Raw genomic sequence first — 20,000 nt, forward strand, 5'->3', positions numbered from 1 at the left:
AGCCTACAGCTTCTGAAAAAAGCCTGTGTAGCACAGAATGTTAACTATTATTTTTAATAGAGGTAATTAACTGTGTAATTAGTGAAATAAAGTGTGTAGCGTCTTGTCTGTACATGCGCTGAAGACATAAATAACAAGAATAAATCTTATGGACGTGTGAGTGGGAAATGAACAGGGAGCGGGACCCAGACAACCTGGAGCGAAGTAATTACAGTCGCTTTGAATGAGGAGTGGAAATATCTGCTGCTCAACTCCGCTCACGTGCTCTGATACTCACTCACTGATAACTACAACTTCTTACTTAGCTAATTCACTTACTTAGCTTACTTAGCAATCACACGGCTGCAACTCACTGCATTCAGGCGTGTAGAGGTGGTCAAGACGACCTGCTGAAGTGCAGGCCGAGCATCAGAACGGGGAAGAAAGGGGATTTAAGGGGCTTTGAACGTGGCGTGGTTGTTGGTGCCAGACGGGCTGGTCTGAGTATTTCAGAAACTGCTGATCTGCTGGGATTTTCACACACAACCATCTCTAGGGTTTACAGAGAACGGTCCGAAAAAGAGGAAATATCCAGTGAGCGGTCAGTTGTGTGGACGAAAATGCCTTGTTGATGTGAGAGGTCAGAGGAGAATGGGCAGACTGGTTCCAGATGATAGAAAGGCAGCAGGAACTCAAATAACCAACCAGAATCTCTGAGGAACGTTTCCAACACCTTGTTGGAAGTGTGGCTTGAAGAATTAAGGCAGCAAGGTGTACCTAATAAAGTGGCCAGTGGGTGTATATTCATACTCATATTTCCTCGCTCAACATGGTGAATTGTGATGCAAACAACTGCAACATAAAAATTTGTTGGATCACATTCTTTGCGTGTCCAAGTATGACTACAGCATCACGACATCACATGATAGACAGAGAGGAGTAGGTTAAAGGGCAGAAATAGCCTTTTTTGGAGATAATGGGCCAGAGCATAGTTGGCTGTCTGTGCTTTCCATGTCTACATGAGTCATGGAGGAGGCACTTGTTGGCCCTCACCATTTCATACTGCGAGCCGTCATGTGGAATGTAGCTAGAAGGTGGGAATTGGCAGCGCTGCGGTGACAATTCGGCGTGTAATATAACTCACCAGTCGTGTAGACTTTTGAATATATGTGCCAGACATGAAGAATATCTCAAGCTAATGAGATGTATTTGAGTGAGTAGAGATTTTTCCCTGGACTCCTCTCATCACTCCGTGTCTGAATCGGTCACCATGACTTTTTAATGCATCCTGCTCTAAATTCTTAAAGTGAGATTAAGTCTTCAAGCATGTTGCAGTTTTATATGAATTATTTCTCATTGAACTGAGCAGAGGAACTGTGTGAAAAGTTCAGATGCTAAGTTTCAGTCCTCACTTCATTGATGTTTGTAATAGAGGAGATGTTTGGTTCAGGTTTAAGATCTCGGAGTGTGCTCAGTCTAGATTTGCAGAAAGAAGAGCCGTCCTTTATATTTCTGCCATGGTTTTATAGTTTTCTGACATCGTGACGAACAGAACGCAGTCAGTGTGGTAAATGTAGTGAGTTCAGGATTTAATCACGTATTTAGGTCATGGCGTGAACTCCGTATTTCGTCAGATACTGAACTGAGTAAAAGTCATGTGGAGTAAAAGCCAGTATGAAGGAGTAAGTGTGTTTCTCCACCTGAAGGAAACACTCAGCCTGCTGATCAATGTACACTAAAGGTTGAACACTCAACCTTTAGGCTTAATGAACTCTCAGTAACATGTCAAACATATGAGGGTTAGGATGAAGTTTTGGGTTGAGGTTTTAAGGTTACGATTAGGGTTTAGGTTGAAATTAGGGTGAGGGTTTGGATTAAGGCCAGGATTATGGTTAGGATTAGGTTTTGGGTTGATTAAGGTTAAGGGTTAGGATTACGACCAGGGTTGTGGTTAGGATTAGGGTTTTGGTTGAGGTTATGGTGAGGGGTTGGATTAAGGCCAGGATTATGGTTAGGATTAGGTTTTGGGTTGAGATTTAGGTTAAGGGTTAGGATTAGGACCAGGGATATGGCTAGGATTAGGGTTTAGGTTGAGGTTAGGGTGCAGATTGTAATTAAGGCTGGGGTTATGGTTAGGATTAGATTTTGGGTTGAGATTAAGATTAAGGGATAGGATTAGGTTTTAGGTTGGGGTTAGGATTAGGATCAGGGTTGTGGTTAGGATTAGGGTTTTGGTTGAGGTTATGGTGAGGGGTTGGATTAAGGCCAGGATTATGGTTAGGATTAGGTTTTGGGTTGAGATTTAGGTTAAGGATTAGGATCAGAGCTATGGTTAGGATTAAGGTTTAGGTTGAGATTAAGATTAAGGGATAGGATTAGGTTTTAGGTTGGGGTTAGGATTAGGATCAGGGTTGTGGTTAGGATTAGGATTTAGGTTGAAGTTAGGGTGAGGGTTTGGATTAAGGACAGGGTTATGGTTAGGATTAGGTTTTGGGTTGAGATTAAGGTTAAGGGTTAGGATTAGAACAAGGGTAGTAGTTAGGATTAGGGTTTGGGTTGAGGTTAGGGTGAGGGTTTGAACTAAGGCTAGCTTTATGGTTAGGATTAGGTTTTAAATTGAAGTTAAGGTCAGGATTAGGATTAGGGCCAGAGTTAGGGTTAGCTTTTGGGTAAGGTTGGTGAAGTTGTTTTGCATAATGTAAGTAACGTTTCAACAGAACATCTACAAGATGTTTACTTCAGTGTATTCAGACACTTCACTACAGCTACTTCACTGATATGTTGTTGATGTGTTTCTGATGATCTGTTAAGAGTTTATTAATCATCTACAAAGGACCACTCCAAAAAAAGTGCCACCAAGTGTTTTAATTCTAAAGGTTATATCTAGGACCGGGACCACTTATTGATTTATCAGTGTTTTTCAATAATGACTATAATTCCTTTCTTTCCATTTTGTATGTGTGAGTGTTCAGCGCTCCGATCCGTTATCCAAAACTCACACCGGCTCACTGCTGTATGGAGAGTAGAACGCTGGTATTTTAGTTTAATGTTTAGTGTTCATGAGGATTTCATAGATGAAAAAGCAGGTGCGACTTTGAGCTTTATAGCTTTTTACAAAGAAAATGAAGAGCGAGAAAAACTGAATTCATTCAGTAGTAACTGCGATCAAGTTATTGTTTTACTTTTAGTCAATGACTCAAAGACAGCTGCTGGTTCTACTGATAAACAGCTCAACTCCAGCTCACAGCTGAAGCTTTGGAAAGCAGGTGCCTTAACTCAGAGCCCTGAGCAGCAAAGGAAGCGAGCATGCCGCTATCATCCACAAGCTCTCATGCGAAAGACGGCATAGACCACTGCAGTTGTCGTCATTCTGTAGTCAGCGTCATTAGAGAGCTTGAAGAAGCTCTACTGTTATCTCTCATACTTCTTATTCTTCTTCAACACTTTTCTGCAATACAATATTAATACAGCCCGAAGCGCTTAACGTACGGACTCTGTTCAAACTGTTCCGAAGGTCTCGGCGCTGTGACTTGTGCTCTGTATGTTTGGAGCCGATCGGATTGGCAGTTTTTAATAAAATTAAGTTTAAAAATTAAAAACCTCCCATAAGAAATGAACGGCGGAAAGTTCAGAACTTCAGATTCTAATCAATGACGTCACAACAGGCCACTCAGTCTCACAGACACAGCTGATCACGCAGGGAATCTGCTTTAAAATCCTTAAACTTTCACCTAGAAACTCCATTTCAGTTTTAAATGGTAGAGAAACTCGTCCTTTCTGAAGCCTCACAATATCTCATCACTTTATCAATTAGCTTCAGAGTTATGAGCATTTGTTTGGCACTAGGCACAGAAAACTGCCCCATTCACTCCCATGTAAATGTCTCAAAATCAGAATCTGCTTATTTCAGGATTTTCTCCGTGTTTAACTCATCATAACTCAGACATTTTCTTCTCAATACACACAGCATTACACCTAAATAATCCTCAAGGGGTCTCATCTCACACCATCTATCCGGTTAAGCGATAGAGTGAACATTTCCCGAGTTATGCCTGTTTGTTCAGAGGGTGCAAATCGGACTCAAACAAGGCTTCTCCACTAAGAGCTGCATAATAACAGAGTGACAGTTCATTTGAATGACAACACCCCCCCCCCCCCCCCCCCAACACATACATCTCTCCCTCTCACACACAGACACACATACATGCACACAGACACTCTCACACCACACAGACACACCTAAGGAGGTGTTGTTCACACACACAGAAACACACACACACAGACACACACCACACAGACACACACAGACACACCACACAGACATACACACACACCCATATCACAGACACACACAACTAAGGAAGTGTTGTACACACAACACACACACACACACACACACACACACTTGCAGCTCTTTTCAAGCACTCTTGCGGTTCCTTCATGAAATGCACATCTAGTTATGTCTTATTCCCCTATAAGGAATTCTAAAAGGAATTTCTCTGTGAAAAGAATGAATAGAATTTTCTAAAATTGCCTCCGTCACATCCTGTGATACTCAAACATTTTCCAAAGCTGATGCATCATTCTTCTCTGGAATATCCCTGGATCCTCTGATTTAAGACATCTTTAAAGAGTCGAAGTATAAACGTTGCCACGTCTAGGCTAACACGACTGCGCACTGCACTGACGTCATTAGACTGGCAGCCTCCTTAAAAACTGCGCAAGCCAGCACGTTGCCAGTGTGCTGTGTATTTCCACTGAGGGCAGATGAAAAGAAGTCAGAACAAAAGAAGCAGGTTTCCCTGCAGTTCTCCGTTCTTCATCTGATGCTCCCTGAAACACGACAGATCTTTCTGTTCCATGTGCAGCTTAATAGCACTGCCCACCCCTGATCAGCTGATTCAGGCTTTCAGAATCTCCTGATTATTATTTTAATAGTGGTAACATTTTCTGAGGACATTTTCTCAGGACGTTCGACAGCTTCTTGTTCGATTTTTCCCGATCCGTCTTAAATGGTGCAGCGGGTACATTCTGAGCTGCGGTGCCATTTAAGGTAGAACGGGAAAAAATCGAACCTCAAGTCTAATTCAGCCGTGTTTGTGGTAGCATTTTTTGATAAGAGGTTTTTATTTACGAGGTTTTATTTAAAGGCATACCCATGAAAATACACTATGGTAGGACATTTCGATAAGGTAGCACAACTCAGAACGCCGCCACAGCCCGCCTACCTTTCATGTAGCTTAGTGACATCAAATTGAAGTGCAGTAGCATTAGCTTATTAGACTCTTTAATGACCGCATAATTCATAGGATCCAGTGATATTTGGGAGAAAAATATACATGGGATAAAACCAGGCATGGAAAAATTTTATTCACCACAGACTGAAAAGAGGTGGTTCTTTCTGGCCTTAGAGAAATCGAGCTTAAACCCGGAGTTCCTAATATGGGCGTAACACGGACTATAGAATGACACATAGAACTATAGAACTACCAACGTCTATTAGGGTAAATGTTTAGGTTCAAATTTAGTTTAAGGTTCAGATTTGATATGAAAAGGCCTCTCTGGTGCAAATGGAAAGTGTTTAATCATTTTGTCCCTATTCATCAGTTTTTCAAAATTACTCATTGTCCCAGCCCTAATTATATTCAATTATATACTACATCCCCGCGACCCTGACGGAGAAGCGGCTTGGAAAATGGATGGATGGATGGATGGATATATACTACATAGATTCTGATAAACGCTAAAATCATTTCAAAACAAACTCTAATGCAATATTATCTAATATAATCATTATATAATCATTATCTAATATATATATAGAGAAAAAGTGGATTTTTTTCACAATTGAATGCACAATTTTTATTTATTTCCTAATTTGCTTTATTATCTTGGGGAAAAAATGAAAGACAAAATATAAAATGCGGCATTACTTTTGTACAGTCATCGTCTTATGTTTTATTTTTTTCCCAGTGTATTAAATTCAGCGGATTAACAGTACTGTGGCAGTGAAATGTGCAGAAATCTGTTGAACTTATTTTGACTGAGAAGATCGACAAAACATGTCAAGTAAACAAACAACCTTTGGATACAACCTTATATGATGCTTTAGTATATTACGGCAACGAGACACCCTCAGAGAGGATTTTAGAGGCTGAGAGGAATTTTATTTTGTGCATTGCATGTTTTTTAAGAATTCATCAGTGTATGGAAATCATTACACCCTTGGATATAATTCCAATGTTCCATTTTCAGCATACGAGCTCCAGAGATGCCCGGATCCGCGGCCCTTCCGGAACGGACAGGTCATAGGCAGTGATTTCGGAGTGGGGATGACCATTTGGTTCCAGTGCCAGCCAGGATATACACTGCTGGGCCAGGCTTCACTCACCTGCCAGCATGGAGTCAGCAGAAACTGGAACTACCCGGTGCCTCGCTGCGAAGGTAAACGCCTGCTCGCTCACTGTGGACTTCACTGAGGTCAATTACAGTTTTGCTTATCAAAGCAAAAAAATCAGTGTACCAGAGTTTCTTCTTTGCTCAGATGTGGTCAGTCAGCCACGACATGTTTGGCCTCCGAAATTTGCTTCTTTTCCTCGGCACTACAAGGTTATTGTAGTTAACGGATAATTGTAAAACATACATCCCTAAGCTGTGTCAAGTCATTTCCAGTAGACTTGCTTATGTGATTTCTGGCACAGAATGACACTTTTATCTATAAAATTGGACAAACCTGCACCGGTCAGGCATAACATTCTGACCACCTCCTTGTTTCTATGCTCATTGTCCATCTTATCAGCTTCACTGACTGTATAGCTGGTCTTTGTAGTTCTACATTTACAGACTGTAGTCCATCTGTGTCTCTGATACTCTGTTACCCTGTTCTTCAGTGGTCAGGACCCCCATGGACCCTCACAGAGCAGGTACTATTTGGGTGGTGGGTCATTCTCAGCACTGCAGTAACACTGACGTGGTGGTGGTGTGTTAGTGTGTGTTGCGCTGGTCTGAGTAGATCAGACACAGCAGTGCTGCTGGAGTTTTTAAACACCTCAGTGTCGCTGCTGGACTGAGAACAGTCCACCAACCAAAAATATCCAGCCAACAGCGTCCTGTGACCACTGATGAAGGACTAGAGTACGACCAGCACAAACTGTGCAGCAGCAGATGAGCTGTTGTCTCTGACTTTACATCTACAAGGTGGACTGACAGGGTAGGAGTGTCTAATAGAGTGGACAGTGAGTGGACACAGTGTTTAAAAATTCCAGCAGCACTGCTGTGTCTGATCCACTCGCTCCAGCACAACACACACTAACACACCACCACCACGTCAGTGCTGAGAATGATCCACCACCCAAATAGCACCTGCCCTGTGAGGGTCCATGAGGGTTCTGACCACTGAAGAACAGGGTAAAAGGGGGCTAAATAAAAGGGGTCATTTACGTCCCACACAGGGTTTAATATATTAAGGCCAGCTCTAGTTAAACCCAGAAGATGGAAGCATTTCAAACTTGTAAACAAACTTAAAAGTGGCAGATTCATTACTTTGTATATTGCATTAAAGCTTATTATTATGAATATTATTGGAGTAGCCTGTTTGCTCTTTAGCTATCTGCCAAGTCAGCTTAGACATAGTTAAACAAACATTAGCCTTAATTCCCCTGGGCAGAAAAGTACCCTGAGCACCACTGCTGATAATGTTCATTTCCACCAGTGTTTATGTAGTAACTTCAATGTTTTATTAGCACTGGTCTAGTTTCACTTCCAAATACTACTTAATACAACTAGTTAAACACATTTAAAGCATTTGAAACTTGTAAAAGGCTTTCAAGTGGCATTGTTTATTTTTTGCATGCTGCTGTATGTTTATGTTGCTATACAGTGAATATTTTATTAAAGCTTAATTTAATTTAATATAATATAATAATTGAATAGCCTGTTAGTGTGTTAGCTATCTGCCAAGCTATCTGCGTACAGCTGAGTTCAACAAAACCTTTTCATATTTTTGCATTTTTGCCAAGAAGCTTTGATTATTGTTAGCCCATATGCAAAATACTCATTGCCGAGAATGCTAATTATCACTAGTGCTACTGTGGGAGTTTCAGTGTTTTATGAGCGGCAGGTGCAAGCAAGCAAAGTTCATTTATACAGCGCTTTTTACAGCAGGTGTGGTCACAAAGCAGCTTTACAGAACAATAAAGAAAGAAAACGAAAAGTAAAATCCGCGATCGAGCCCCCATGAGCGTCGCCAGTGGTGACGGTGGCAGGGGAAACCTTGAGAGGACCCAGGACTCAGAAGGGGAACCCCTCCTCCTCTGGACCACACCGGAGAGCAAACAGCATTAGTATAAAATAGTATAGTACAGTATGAAAGTGGGGAAAAGAGGTGGGCGGCGGTTAATTAGATTAGTCTGATTGGCAGCGGCGGCAGCATCTGAGGGTGAGGACTGCACAGCTTGTACAGCAAGAAGCTCAGTGGTGGTCAAGCCGCTCAAGGTGGTGATGTTTCAGATCGGTATACGATTCAGGACGGCTGTTAAGCGTTTGAACCTTGTAGTGGCAAATCCTTTACTTTGTATGGAGTGTCTTTCAGTAAAGCCTGAGTGTTATGTTAGCCTGTTAGCAGTCTGCCAAGCTCTTAAGTCTGGACCTACTTAAACAAAACCTTTCACGTCCTACTTAACGTCATTCGTGAGGTTGTGCTCATCGCTTGTTAGCTACAGTAGCCTCAATGGGTGAGTGTAAAATTGTGTAAACTGGATTATTATCGGGAGAGATTTCTGATGGAACTGTGCAGTATTGCGAAGAAGAACACTGTTGCTTTCTAAAGGCATCAGAACTGCTAACATCTCTTACAATGTTAAGTCCTTTCTGACCTTTTCAGTGCTGGCAGGATATGCAACCTACGGTGTCCCCCTGCTTGCTACCCTTAAGCATTTTCGTTTGAACGTTGGTGGTTTTGCTGTGTAGGCATGCTGCTATCAAAGGCTTTTTGTTGCACTTTCTTCACTGTACTTTCAGTAAGTGTGTCACCATGTGTGATTCAGGTGCGTCGCTTAGTTACTGCGCTCTGACCTTTAAGAAGGCTGAAAATCTGAAGTGGACTTGCTTCAACACGCAGCAGGCCTTCAGCATAAGACATGACAAGTATGTTGCTTACAACGCTGCTACTAAAACCTGACATTTGTGGGTCTTTGTTTTCCTTTCTGTTCTGCCTTTTCAGCACTTTGCGGGGGCAATATGACAACTTTGGAAGGAACCATCTACTCTCCGGGCCATCCGGACGATTACCCCAACCTGAAGGACTGCGTTTGGACCATCAGAGTTCCCCCTGGCAACGGCATCCGCATTAACTTCACCGTGCTCAACACGGAGCCCATCTATGACTACATCACCATCTGGTGAGCAGTCTGCTGATTCAGATAGGCTGTAGTTTTTATGTGACTATATGACTATACATATATTCATTCACCGGCCACTTTTTTTATTTAGCAACATTCTCATTTCCATTATTAACCGTCTTCTGTTTGGGGAAAATTTGTGACGTTGGGGAGCGATGATAAGGCGGACGCACATGCGGAGATGAGCGAGATTTATTCGGGGCAAATCCATTGTCAGGGTCAAGACAGTGCAGGGTCAATGGACCAACACGGGGGTATCGAGGGACAGACATAACGAAAACAAACACAGACGGGAAACGCTACAGGACCGAACAAAGACCATAAGAAACACACCACGTGAGAATACAATCCACGTCAAACAATACAAAGACCAGCAAACACACAGTGGGACACACAGGGCTTAAATACAACGGGGATAATGATGGTTAACATGACACAGGTGGTTACAATCAGAGGCGGAGTCAAGAAACAAGGGGGCAGGACAGGGAAGAATCAAAGCAAAGAAAGCACATGGAGGACTGAAACCAAAACAAAAGCACATGGACAAGTAAACAAAAGCACATGGAGGACTGAAACCAAAACAAAAGCACATGGACAAGTAAACAAAAGCACACGGGGGCCTGAGAGGGGCAAATTGTGACAAAATTGTACACAGGACAAAACATATCATCTTTGGTGGAACATTTCGGTTTGCTACAGGGCATGAATTGTGTGTTTTTTATTTATTTATTTATTTATTTAATTTTTATTTAAATGCCATAGTTTTTTTCCAGAGGCAACATAGAGTAAAGAGTAAACATAGAATTCCTAATATTGGCATACAGAATGACGCACAACCTCAGAGGTCTGTTGGGAACACCAGTCATGCAGTTACAGAGTCAGTCAATAATGAGGGAGCAGCACAGTGTCTAAAAATATTTGGTAACACTTTGAAGGGCTTTATGACGCATTCATAAGCACTGAATAATGTGTTTATGAAGCACTACATGAACATTTATTAAGTGCTTATGTCGGTTCTCGCAACCTGACATAAGATGTTTTATGAAATAAATGACATTGTCCTGACATAATATGAATAAACGTTGAACATATTTACAGCACTAAACATTTAAAATCCTATACATAATTGCATCAATCGTCTTATCCATGCCATGGAGCGAAGAGGGGGTGGTTTCCAGGTATATTTCACCTGATATCAGTACAATGATCTTAAGAATGCTGACATAAAGTCATGTATAGTGTTTTAAATATGTTTAGTGCTGTAAATATGTTCAACGTTTATTCATATTATGTCAGTACAATGTCATTTATTTCATAAAACATCTTATGTCAGGTTGCGAGAACCGACATAAGCACTTAATAAATGTTCAAGTAGTGCTTCATAAACATATTATTCAGTGCTTATGAATGCGTCATGAAGTTCTTATGTAGGTAGCCTTCAAATAAAGTGTTACCAAATATTTTTTCTTAAATACAACTGATAGCATATCTACAGAGAGCAAGAATGTTTATTAAGACCCATATCTGTCTGTCTGAATGGCTAAAAACATTGCTGATTTTTTTTCATAAGCTAAGAGGCATAGACATTTTTTAAAAATCAAACTAACAAAGTTGTAAAAGCCACCTCCTGAAGTTCTTGACACTTTCATTGAAACTTTAACTAGCAGCATCAACTAAGCTAAGGTTTCCAACAAAGCAGAGTTTATGCAGCAAATCGTCAGACGCTTGTCAAAACAACTGCTACTCTTTCATTATGTAATCTAGACTGTCAAACGTTCCATGATCTTTATATTAGATACGTTTATATTTAGTACCTTGCTTGCTGTGAGTCCACGAGAGCCGTTACTCTACCTTGTATTCGAGTCACATTTACATGTCAATTTACCACGGACGTTATAATTTCAGTCCACTGAAATGTTTCAGTAATAAACCCAGAAATGATCAGATAATATTAATTACACTGGCTAGACTACAAACCTAAACTAGATGTTAGAAAATGTAAAAAAAAAAACGAAATACTTTTATTATCCATTGCAGAGGTTCTCAGCTGCCTTCATGCTTCAAACACACTGCTTACTCACACTCGCCACCAGGGAGACTAGGTGGGCAGCACTGTGACTTACCATTGGCTGAATGGGCTTTAGCTTGACCTTGAGGTGTGTTCAACAGACACTTTGTACAAAATGGGCACCAATGAGGTTTTCGAGATCTCAACCAGAGCACTGGTTCTATTACGATTTCCTATTTCCACCACTGTATGTATACAAAACAAATTGTGGCTGGTTAGTGTAGTGAGTAACACTGTAGACTGGGGTTCAATCCCTGCCCGCGTAAGCACTCTACACTATATCAATGAGAGTCCTTGGGCAAGACTCCTAACACCACTTTTGCCTACCTGTGTAAAAAATTGCTGTAAATGTAAAAAAATTCTACCAAACTGCAGTAACACCATAAATATATATATATATATATATATATATATATATATATATATATATGTGTGTGTGTGTGTGTGTGTGTGTGTGTGTGAATCATGTCCCAAACCCCAACCCCTAAATTTATTAAGTTATATTCACATTTTTGCCCTTTTGTTTCAAAGTTGCTTTTAAAAAGATTTATTTATTTTAAAGTGAAGCTGAAGGATTCAGTTTACCATGAGTTTAATTTTTAATAAAAAACAATGAATTTAAAAGAAATTATTTTAAAATGTACTGTCTGGTTTTCATATCACTACCGAAACACAAAACGTTGTAATCCATAGACAAAGCCTTATTGTAGCCACGCCCCTGCGTTTCAGAGCAGGAAGTGATGCTGCATCCCTGTCCCTCATGGCCACATGGTAATCAGTTAGATCCCAAATGTGTCCCAAATTCTAAAAATCAGCGTAAAACATTACGAATTATTACTGCTGAAACACGTTTTCTGCTGTTATATGAATATTTTGTGGTTTAATTAAAGATATTTGTCATGTGCTGGTTAGCATTGTTGAGTTCTGCTTATAATGAGCTGAAATTCACTACTGAAACATGTTGGCAAAGTTTCTGTGGTGTTACGATCGTTTTATTTAGAATCTTCTTCTTCTTTCGGCTGCTCCCTTTAGGGGTCGCCACAGCGGATCATCTGCCTCCATCTTGCCCTATCCACTGCCTCCTCTACTTTCACACCAACCATCTCCATGTCCACCTTCACTACATCCATAAACCTTCTCTGAGGTCTACCTCTTCTCCTTCTGCCCGGCAGCTCCATCTCCAACATTCTTTGCCCAATATATCCTCTATTCCTCCTCAACACATGTCCAAACCATCTCAACCTGGCCTCTCTGGCTTTATCTCCAAATCGTTTTATTTAGAGTAATGAACATAATTAGGGTTATAGGGTCACTCAAGCAAAAGGATTTTAGAGTAGACTTCAGAACCTTTAGCCAACCGGGTTTACACACAGAGGAATTAGACCTCCGCATCTGACCCATCCGTGCAGTGAAACACCCACAAACGTGCACACTAGTGAACACACACTAGGTGGCAGTGAGCACACTTGCCCGGAATGGTGGACAGCCCTATTCCCGGTGCCCAGGGAGCAGATGGGGGTGAGGAACCTTGCTCAAGGGCACTTCAGTCACATACGGGATCGAACCAACGACCTTCTGGTCACAAGGCCGGTTCCCTGACCTCCAGCCCACGACTGCCCCCATTTAGTCTATATTTGTTAATGTGTTTCCAATTTTGACTGACATAATTCAGCGGAATGATCCGTCTGCGGATCACCAGGCAGAATGTGAGTGTAATGAGGGGGCCGATTTGCTTACCTCAAAAACTACAAATGAAAATAAATGAAAAACAAAAAGGCTCTGATTTTTCCTTCCTTCGATAAAAACCTGGCGTTTCATGTTTTTTGGTGCTGTTCAGCATTAACACTGAGCTGTTCAGGTGTTCACAGCTAAATCCGAGGTAGATTTCAGTGGTTTCATATGATCACATCATCCACGCATGCACACCTTGCGCTTTTCTATACACAAGACAGCCACAGACACATGGCCTGGGCCTCGATTTGAAGGTCAGAGTTATTCACAGACATGGAATCTTTTTTTTTCATAGCGGAAGGGTTTAATTGTTCTCACTTCAAGGCTTTCAATCGCAGTGTTATTTTTCATGTCGAGCCTTTATACGTGAGCGCTCGTCTGAAAGGCACTGACAGGTGAATAGTTTTGCCACCTTGGCGCTTTCGCTAATGTACCGCGTGCCAATGCAAGGCAGCTGCTCATTGTGCGACACATTGATGCTTTTGCGAATTGAATTAAAAGGATGGTTATGTGGCGGAAGCAGCTTTGGCATGCCAACGTTTTAGATCCTTCAAAAGTTTATTTCTGATCGCTGGATTGGGGCGTTTTAAATGGCTTACGAACCTGCTGGAAGAGAAAGGATTCACTCCGCTGTTCAGGATGCCTTCCGTTGAGTCCTTTCATTACCAGCGACCATCCAAAAGATCATGCTAATTATTCCTGATTCATTTTTATCTACAGGACTGTGGGAAAGTTTTAGGCGTCTAAGCAAATCTTTAAACAGTTGACCTCAGCAGTGAGTTTATCACAATATACATTAGAATAAAGTCGTATTCATAATTCAAATAAACAGAAAAACTATAAAAAGTAACAAGAATTTCTCGGGTCCATATTTTTCCTGGACACCTTCACAGCCGCCACAGAGACTCGTTAATATCATCAATGACATCATGAGCTCAATTTACTGAGCACTGATTGGTCAAACCAGGAGCTGCTTTTTAACTACATATAATACTGGGCTTCCTCGAGGAGAGGCTTGGAGATGGGGAAACAAACACACTGACATCCAGAACATCACTGTTTAATATGTGTGTATATGTGTATATATATATATATATATATATATATATATATAAATTAATATTTTATACATTTAGTTTATTCAAATATTAACACTTTTCTCAGCAAATAAACACAAACTACACAAATAAATAGATTTTGAAAATGCGTCTGGGGTGCCTAAGATGTTCACACAGTGCTGTACATCAGCATTAAAACTGTTAGTCATTTCTACTACTGCATTTGAGGTCATGCTAGCTGTTCCCCAGCCGTTGTTTATCTACGTTAACTTTAACAGATGTTGGTGTTTTCTGCTAATGTATTTGAGCTCCTGCTGCCAGCTGCCCATTCATTTTTAGCTACACTAACATTCTGAATTCTAGGCTTTGAATTAAAATACTAAGGCATTTGAATTAAACTGTAATAGAGCTGTAATCCAGCAGTGCGTTCAAGGTCGACCCTGCTGTGCCGTTTTATTTTTAGCTACACTACCAACAATTTCACGAATGCATTTGAGGCCATGCTGACTCTGCATGCAGCTCTTTTACTGCTCTGTTGCAGCTCCACAGCAGAATTAGATTTGTACTGCTTTTCAGTAAAATAGAGCTCATGGGCTGGAGTTAGGAACCAGCCTCGTGACCGGAAGGTCGCCAATTCAATCCCCTCGGCTGACAGTACATGACTGAGGTGTCCCTTGAGCAAGGACACCTAACCCCCAACTGCTCCCCGGGCGCCGTGGATAGGGCTGCCCACCGCTCCGGGCAAGTGTGCTCACTGCCTTCTAGTGTGTGTGTTCACTAGTGTGCATGCAGGTGGGTGTTTCACTGCATGGACGGGATAAATGAGGTCTAATTCCACAGTGTGCAGTTGTCAAAATGGTTCTAAACTCTTAAAAAGCTGTTGACTCACCGACCTTAAGCCCTGAGGGTTGGTGTGCAGACTGCTGGTCTTCAGCAATGCAGACAAGTCTTGCCCAGCTAATAGCTAAGGAAAAGGCAAAGAGAAAGATTTAAGACGAACGTTGGTAATCCGGAGACAAATGGGCTTTGCCTTCATGAGAAACACCAAAATGTCGCAAAGCTGAAGTTTTTCTTCACCAGCCTCTTGTCCAAATTTTCCTGTTTGAGATCAGGAAACGTTTGCACATTTATTTTTAGCAAGGATTGGTTCCTATCGCTGCTAACTACTAAATGTATGCGTAAAATATTTGGCTGAGTAGGAATTTGAATGTACTGCTAAACAACAACATCCAGCTACCCTTGATATAACTGGGACAGGAAGAGTCTGTGTGGAAGTGCATTCCTTTGTTCAAAGTTAAAATGGTCTACGAGGATTTGAACAGAGCTTATCTTCCTGCTTTTCCCCTGCAGGGACGGTCCGGACCAAGCGTCCCCGCAGATCGGGCAATTCAGCGGCAGCTCGGCCCAGGAGGCCGTCTCCAGCACTTCCAACCACGTGCTGCTGAAGTTCCACAGCGACTTCAGCACCAGCGGATTCTTCGTGCTCCGTTACCATGGTGAGCGCCCGGCCGCGCGCCGTTCCACTCTAATGTCCCTCGTCCGTATGTACGGCATTGGTTTCTTGTTCAGGCCTTGCGCATCTCATGTTGTGCCTTTTTATTATCGTGTTGCAACTCTTCACCCACACACTGTGCTTTACGCTATAAATGTGCAGCAGTCAATCTGCAGTTTAGCCACGAAGCAGCAGCGCTTCCGTGAAAATGTCTGCTCATTTAGAGGCGTCGGGAGTGTGACACACGTTTGGTTTTGCTGTTTTGTACATTTAGGTGTGCAGCGGAGTGAAAGCATGGGTTCCTTTCATTGGGAAATTGCTGTAGTTATGACAGTTGTCATGATCCGCTGCTGGATCAAAGCTTGAATGGAGCACTGCAGTCAGAAACAATGCAACCCATTCGGCGGAACGTACAAGTCTAGATAGTTCCACGCAGTGCCCCCCCAGACTTTAAAGGGTCTTTTGTGCATCATATCAATGCAAAGATGCTTCAGTTGCATTAGGAAGTCAAGAAGTTTCCAAAAAAACAACCCGCTTTTCCTTTATTTTGTCAGTTCTCTGGTTGACGCCAGCTACTGTTTTCCCACAGGGAAAAACAAAGAAGACAATATTGTTGCCGTTAGCGTAGTTTGTGCTGATGGTCTCGATGTTTGCAAATAAAACATTACAGCATTAGGGAATTACAATAAGCGCTGCGCAATGCAAAGCTCATTACGAATTTAAAACCTAATGAAATGACGGCGGTCCCAGAGCTAGCCGAAAGCACTTCCGCTCGCCGCTCCTAAACTTTGTTTTCCACGTCTGCTCATAATGCTTCCTTCGCACTGTAGATTCCTAATGAAATCCGTTCCTCTGGCCAACACGGCCATCTGATCCCAGAATATCTTGCTGTAGTATTCATTTGTATTTGATGTACCAAATCAGTCATCATTCGCTTTTACACGACTGCTTTTCAACCACGCCCTGTTTTGCTACAGCCTTTAAGGCTGCTATATGTAAATGATCTCCATTCTGATTGGCTGCAGTGTATTGTGCCTCATTCAGAAAGCCGTCTGGGCTGAAACACACCTTATAGCTTCAATAGGCTCACTAGGTGGATGTACATCACAAAAATGTTTGGCAGCTTGGTTTGCGTATATGGGTTTAGACTAAATGGGTTTGAATGTATTTCAAAAAAATCCCACAGCAGAATTCCGACTTAGAGAATCCTGGCGCGTGTCTATTATGTATTTAATCATGCAATTACGCGATTTTGTTTAAGTAGGGAAGCAAATTAGCTGAAGAATTGACTCCAGGGCCACGTTTGATTTGAAAAATCCTAATGCGCATTTCATGTATTTTCCGGCGTCTTAGCGTGTACTGCATCTTTCCACTAATTCTCTGGGAATGTACACGTGTTCTCGGCTGGGAATCTATTGCATCCACATGTGGCGAGGTGCTAAATGAAGGGAACAAAAGGCGTAATGGCGTGATGCCTACAAATCCCTGTTACGCCATTTCAGACGGAACAGGTTCCTAAAGGGCGAATAATTTGTGCCGCAGTGTGGCGAGCGTTCACTTTCCCCAGTGACTCAAGCACAGTGCATCAAAGTGAATGGACTGATGACTGAGTGGGAGCGCAACTACAGTGCAGAACAGAACAGTGCATCTCAGCTGTAGCCTGAAACTGCAGCAGTCATTAGGTTTCTGTGAGGAAGTGTCCGGTTCTGAGCGCTGAGCAATTACATCCAGTGACATGGAATCACGAGAATTACCTGAGAACAGCGGTACCGGTCTCCATCATCATTACTTGGTTTTAATTAAAAACACTGTGAAATTAGCTGTCAAACACAATCAAGGTCAGTGGGATTGCAGAACGTAATCACGCTCATTGTTTTCTGGTTCATGTCTCCAAGCAGGGTAACTAATTCCATAATGTGCTAAACCGGAATGTCTTGAGTAAGTGTGACAGGTGTTTCCTGGTGGAGCTGAGTGAGTAGGAGGAGAACGGACAACGTGTTAGAATTACTCATAGCACTTAACAGCTCATAGATTAGGACTGATCTTTCTCATGCTTATATATAGTCTTTGTGAAACCAAGACCTCATAGCACCGTTTCTACACCGTTTGAAAACACCAGCTGCCCTTTTACATTGTGTGAACATTACGTGACAAATTGACCGTTTGAAATGGTTCAAAGTGATTCATACTTGTTGTACAATCTTAATACATCAAGATTTTACAGTGAAGAATGTTTTTTTTTCTTCTCCTGCTTCTGTAAAGTAGCAGTGGGTGAAGTACCTGTTCAAAGTCTTGAGTTCTGTTACAATCTTTATAAACTTTGCCACAAAGGAGAGCAGGTATCACGATGTGCAACAGGGCCAAACATGCATTATCCCATTCCCTGTCCACACGTGTCGAGATATTTCTGAAAAACTTGCTTTCTTTACCTTTTGGCCTCATGAAGTCAGATTTCACGTATTGACTAAGCAGCACTCAGACGGCGGTTACTTCTGTGTGCTCAGCAATTCAGGAGTTGGTCAAATTTTTGTAATCCAATAATCCAATTCGGCTTTACTTTTTCACTAAACCGTAGTGTGGAGGTGTCGGAATATACTGTGCTCAGCTTTTGTAAATATCTCTATAATGTAAACATTAAGAATCAGCGATTATGAAGGTTTTTGACTCGATGGTAATTAAGCAAAGTCAGATTTGAAAGAAGGCGGCACGGTGGCGTGGTGGGCAGCGCTGTCGCCTCACAGCAAGGAGGGCCTGGGTTCGATTCCCCGGCCAGGTGACCGGGGTCCTCTCTGTGTGGGTTTCCTCCGGGTTCTCCGGTTTCCTCCCACAGTCCAAAGATATGCAGTCAGGCCAATTGGACCTGCTACATTGCCCCTGGGTGTGAGTGACTGTCTGTGTCTGTCTGTCTGCCCTGCGATGGACTGGCGACCTGTCCAGGGTGTATCCTGCCTTCTGCCTGAAGACTGCTGGGATAGGCTCCAGCCTGCGACCCTGACGGAGAAGCGGCTTAGATAATGGATGGATGGATGGTCAGTTGTGGTCTGAGCAGTTTTTAAACAGAGAATATCGCAAGGATGGCCGTTGTCCTGGAGTTAGCCTTTAGCCTAGCATGGACACTGGATTTCATGCTGAGCTTGTTTCTTCTCGCGCCAATCAGTGCCTCCTGCCTTGTCAGCTGCATCAGGCGACGCCGTAATCTCAGGGCCAGAGCAAGTGCATTCAATGATACTGGATTGGAATTTCCTGAGAACAGCGGTATCCGTTAGTTTTAAACGAAATAGTTTTAATCAAGATCCAGAGAAACTGCTTGTGTGCTTAGGGTTAATGTTAGGAAGCCACACTGTATTTGTATGTATTGATCATTTGTTCAATAAAATGTTCCAACTTTAGTTCAGCTGTTAAATATGCTTCTCATTAAAAGTGAAGGGACAGATGAGGATAAGCCATCATTCCCCACCAAAGGAAGGTGTACTGAAGCATTTCAGCGAGTGAGTGAGCTTGGACAGGTTTTGTTGTTTTGTTTAATCAGAGTAATAACAAATCTGATGTGTGATGTTCACACAGCAGGTAAAAGTGGCCCAAGTCCGTTCTTTTTGCTCAGATGTGTGTCAGTGTGAACAGATAAACACACCGAATCAGACAATTCCGATATGAGACGCTTTCATATGTGGTACTGAAATCTGATCCGTATCCGATCCGCGGCAGTGCGACTCCATCTGAACAGCCAGATCGGAATTCATGCGACTTTCACGTCCGTCCAACTCGACACTCATCATCATTTCGAGTTGCTGAGACTCTAAAACATTTAGGCTGATGTTTCTGTACCATAAAAATAGAGGAGACTCATCGCAGTCGCTCCGAGTTCCAAGAGGTTTCAGTTTAAAGAATCCGAGGACACAAACGTGACCGCATCACGTGCCCTTTTTACGGTGCATTCAGGTGTTTTCTGGATGTTGACCTCAGCTGTCAACCATAGGAGCTTAATAATCGTTCCTGTGATGCTGGCCAAGACGACACTGAGGCTCCGTGAGCGACAGGGATTTGCTGGCCATCATGATTGTTGGCCTCTGGACGAGCACGACACGTGAAGCACTGCCCTTTTGCGCATGCGGCTCGGTTTAGGAGCTGGTCTGTCCAGTCTGATATCGCATACGCATCAGATTTAAAAGAAAATCTGACCAGCCAATCAAACAAATCGGACTTGGCGAGAAAATCAGTTTTGGGCCACTTTTACCTGCTGTGTGAACGCAGCCTAAGACTGTTATTCATTGTTT

The 20,000-nt window shown here is 42.3% G+C and overlaps 1 protein-coding gene across 3 annotated transcripts in view; it reads left to right on the top strand.

Annotated features, from left to right (window-relative positions):
* csmd3a (CUB and Sushi multiple domains 3a) overlaps positions 1–20,000 on the top strand; it is a 534,059-nt gene that overhangs the window by 372,705 nt on the left and 141,354 nt on the right. For all 3 annotated transcript variants that reach the window (XM_037534188.1, XM_037534189.1, XM_037534190.1), the window contains exons 42-44: positions 6,235–6,423; positions 9,200–9,377; positions 15,585–15,730. In XM_037534188.1, coding sequence (XP_037390085.1) covers positions 6,235–6,423; positions 9,200–9,377; positions 15,585–15,730 — 513 coding nt within the window. The remainder of the gene's footprint in view (positions 1–6,234; positions 6,424–9,199; positions 9,378–15,584; positions 15,731–20,000) is intronic.

The sequence above is a fragment of the Pygocentrus nattereri genome, chromosome 24, assembly GCF_015220715.1.
Source record: "Pygocentrus nattereri isolate fPygNat1 chromosome 24, fPygNat1.pri, whole genome shotgun sequence".
Taxonomy (NCBI): domain Eukaryota; kingdom Metazoa; phylum Chordata; class Actinopteri; order Characiformes; family Serrasalmidae; genus Pygocentrus; species Pygocentrus nattereri.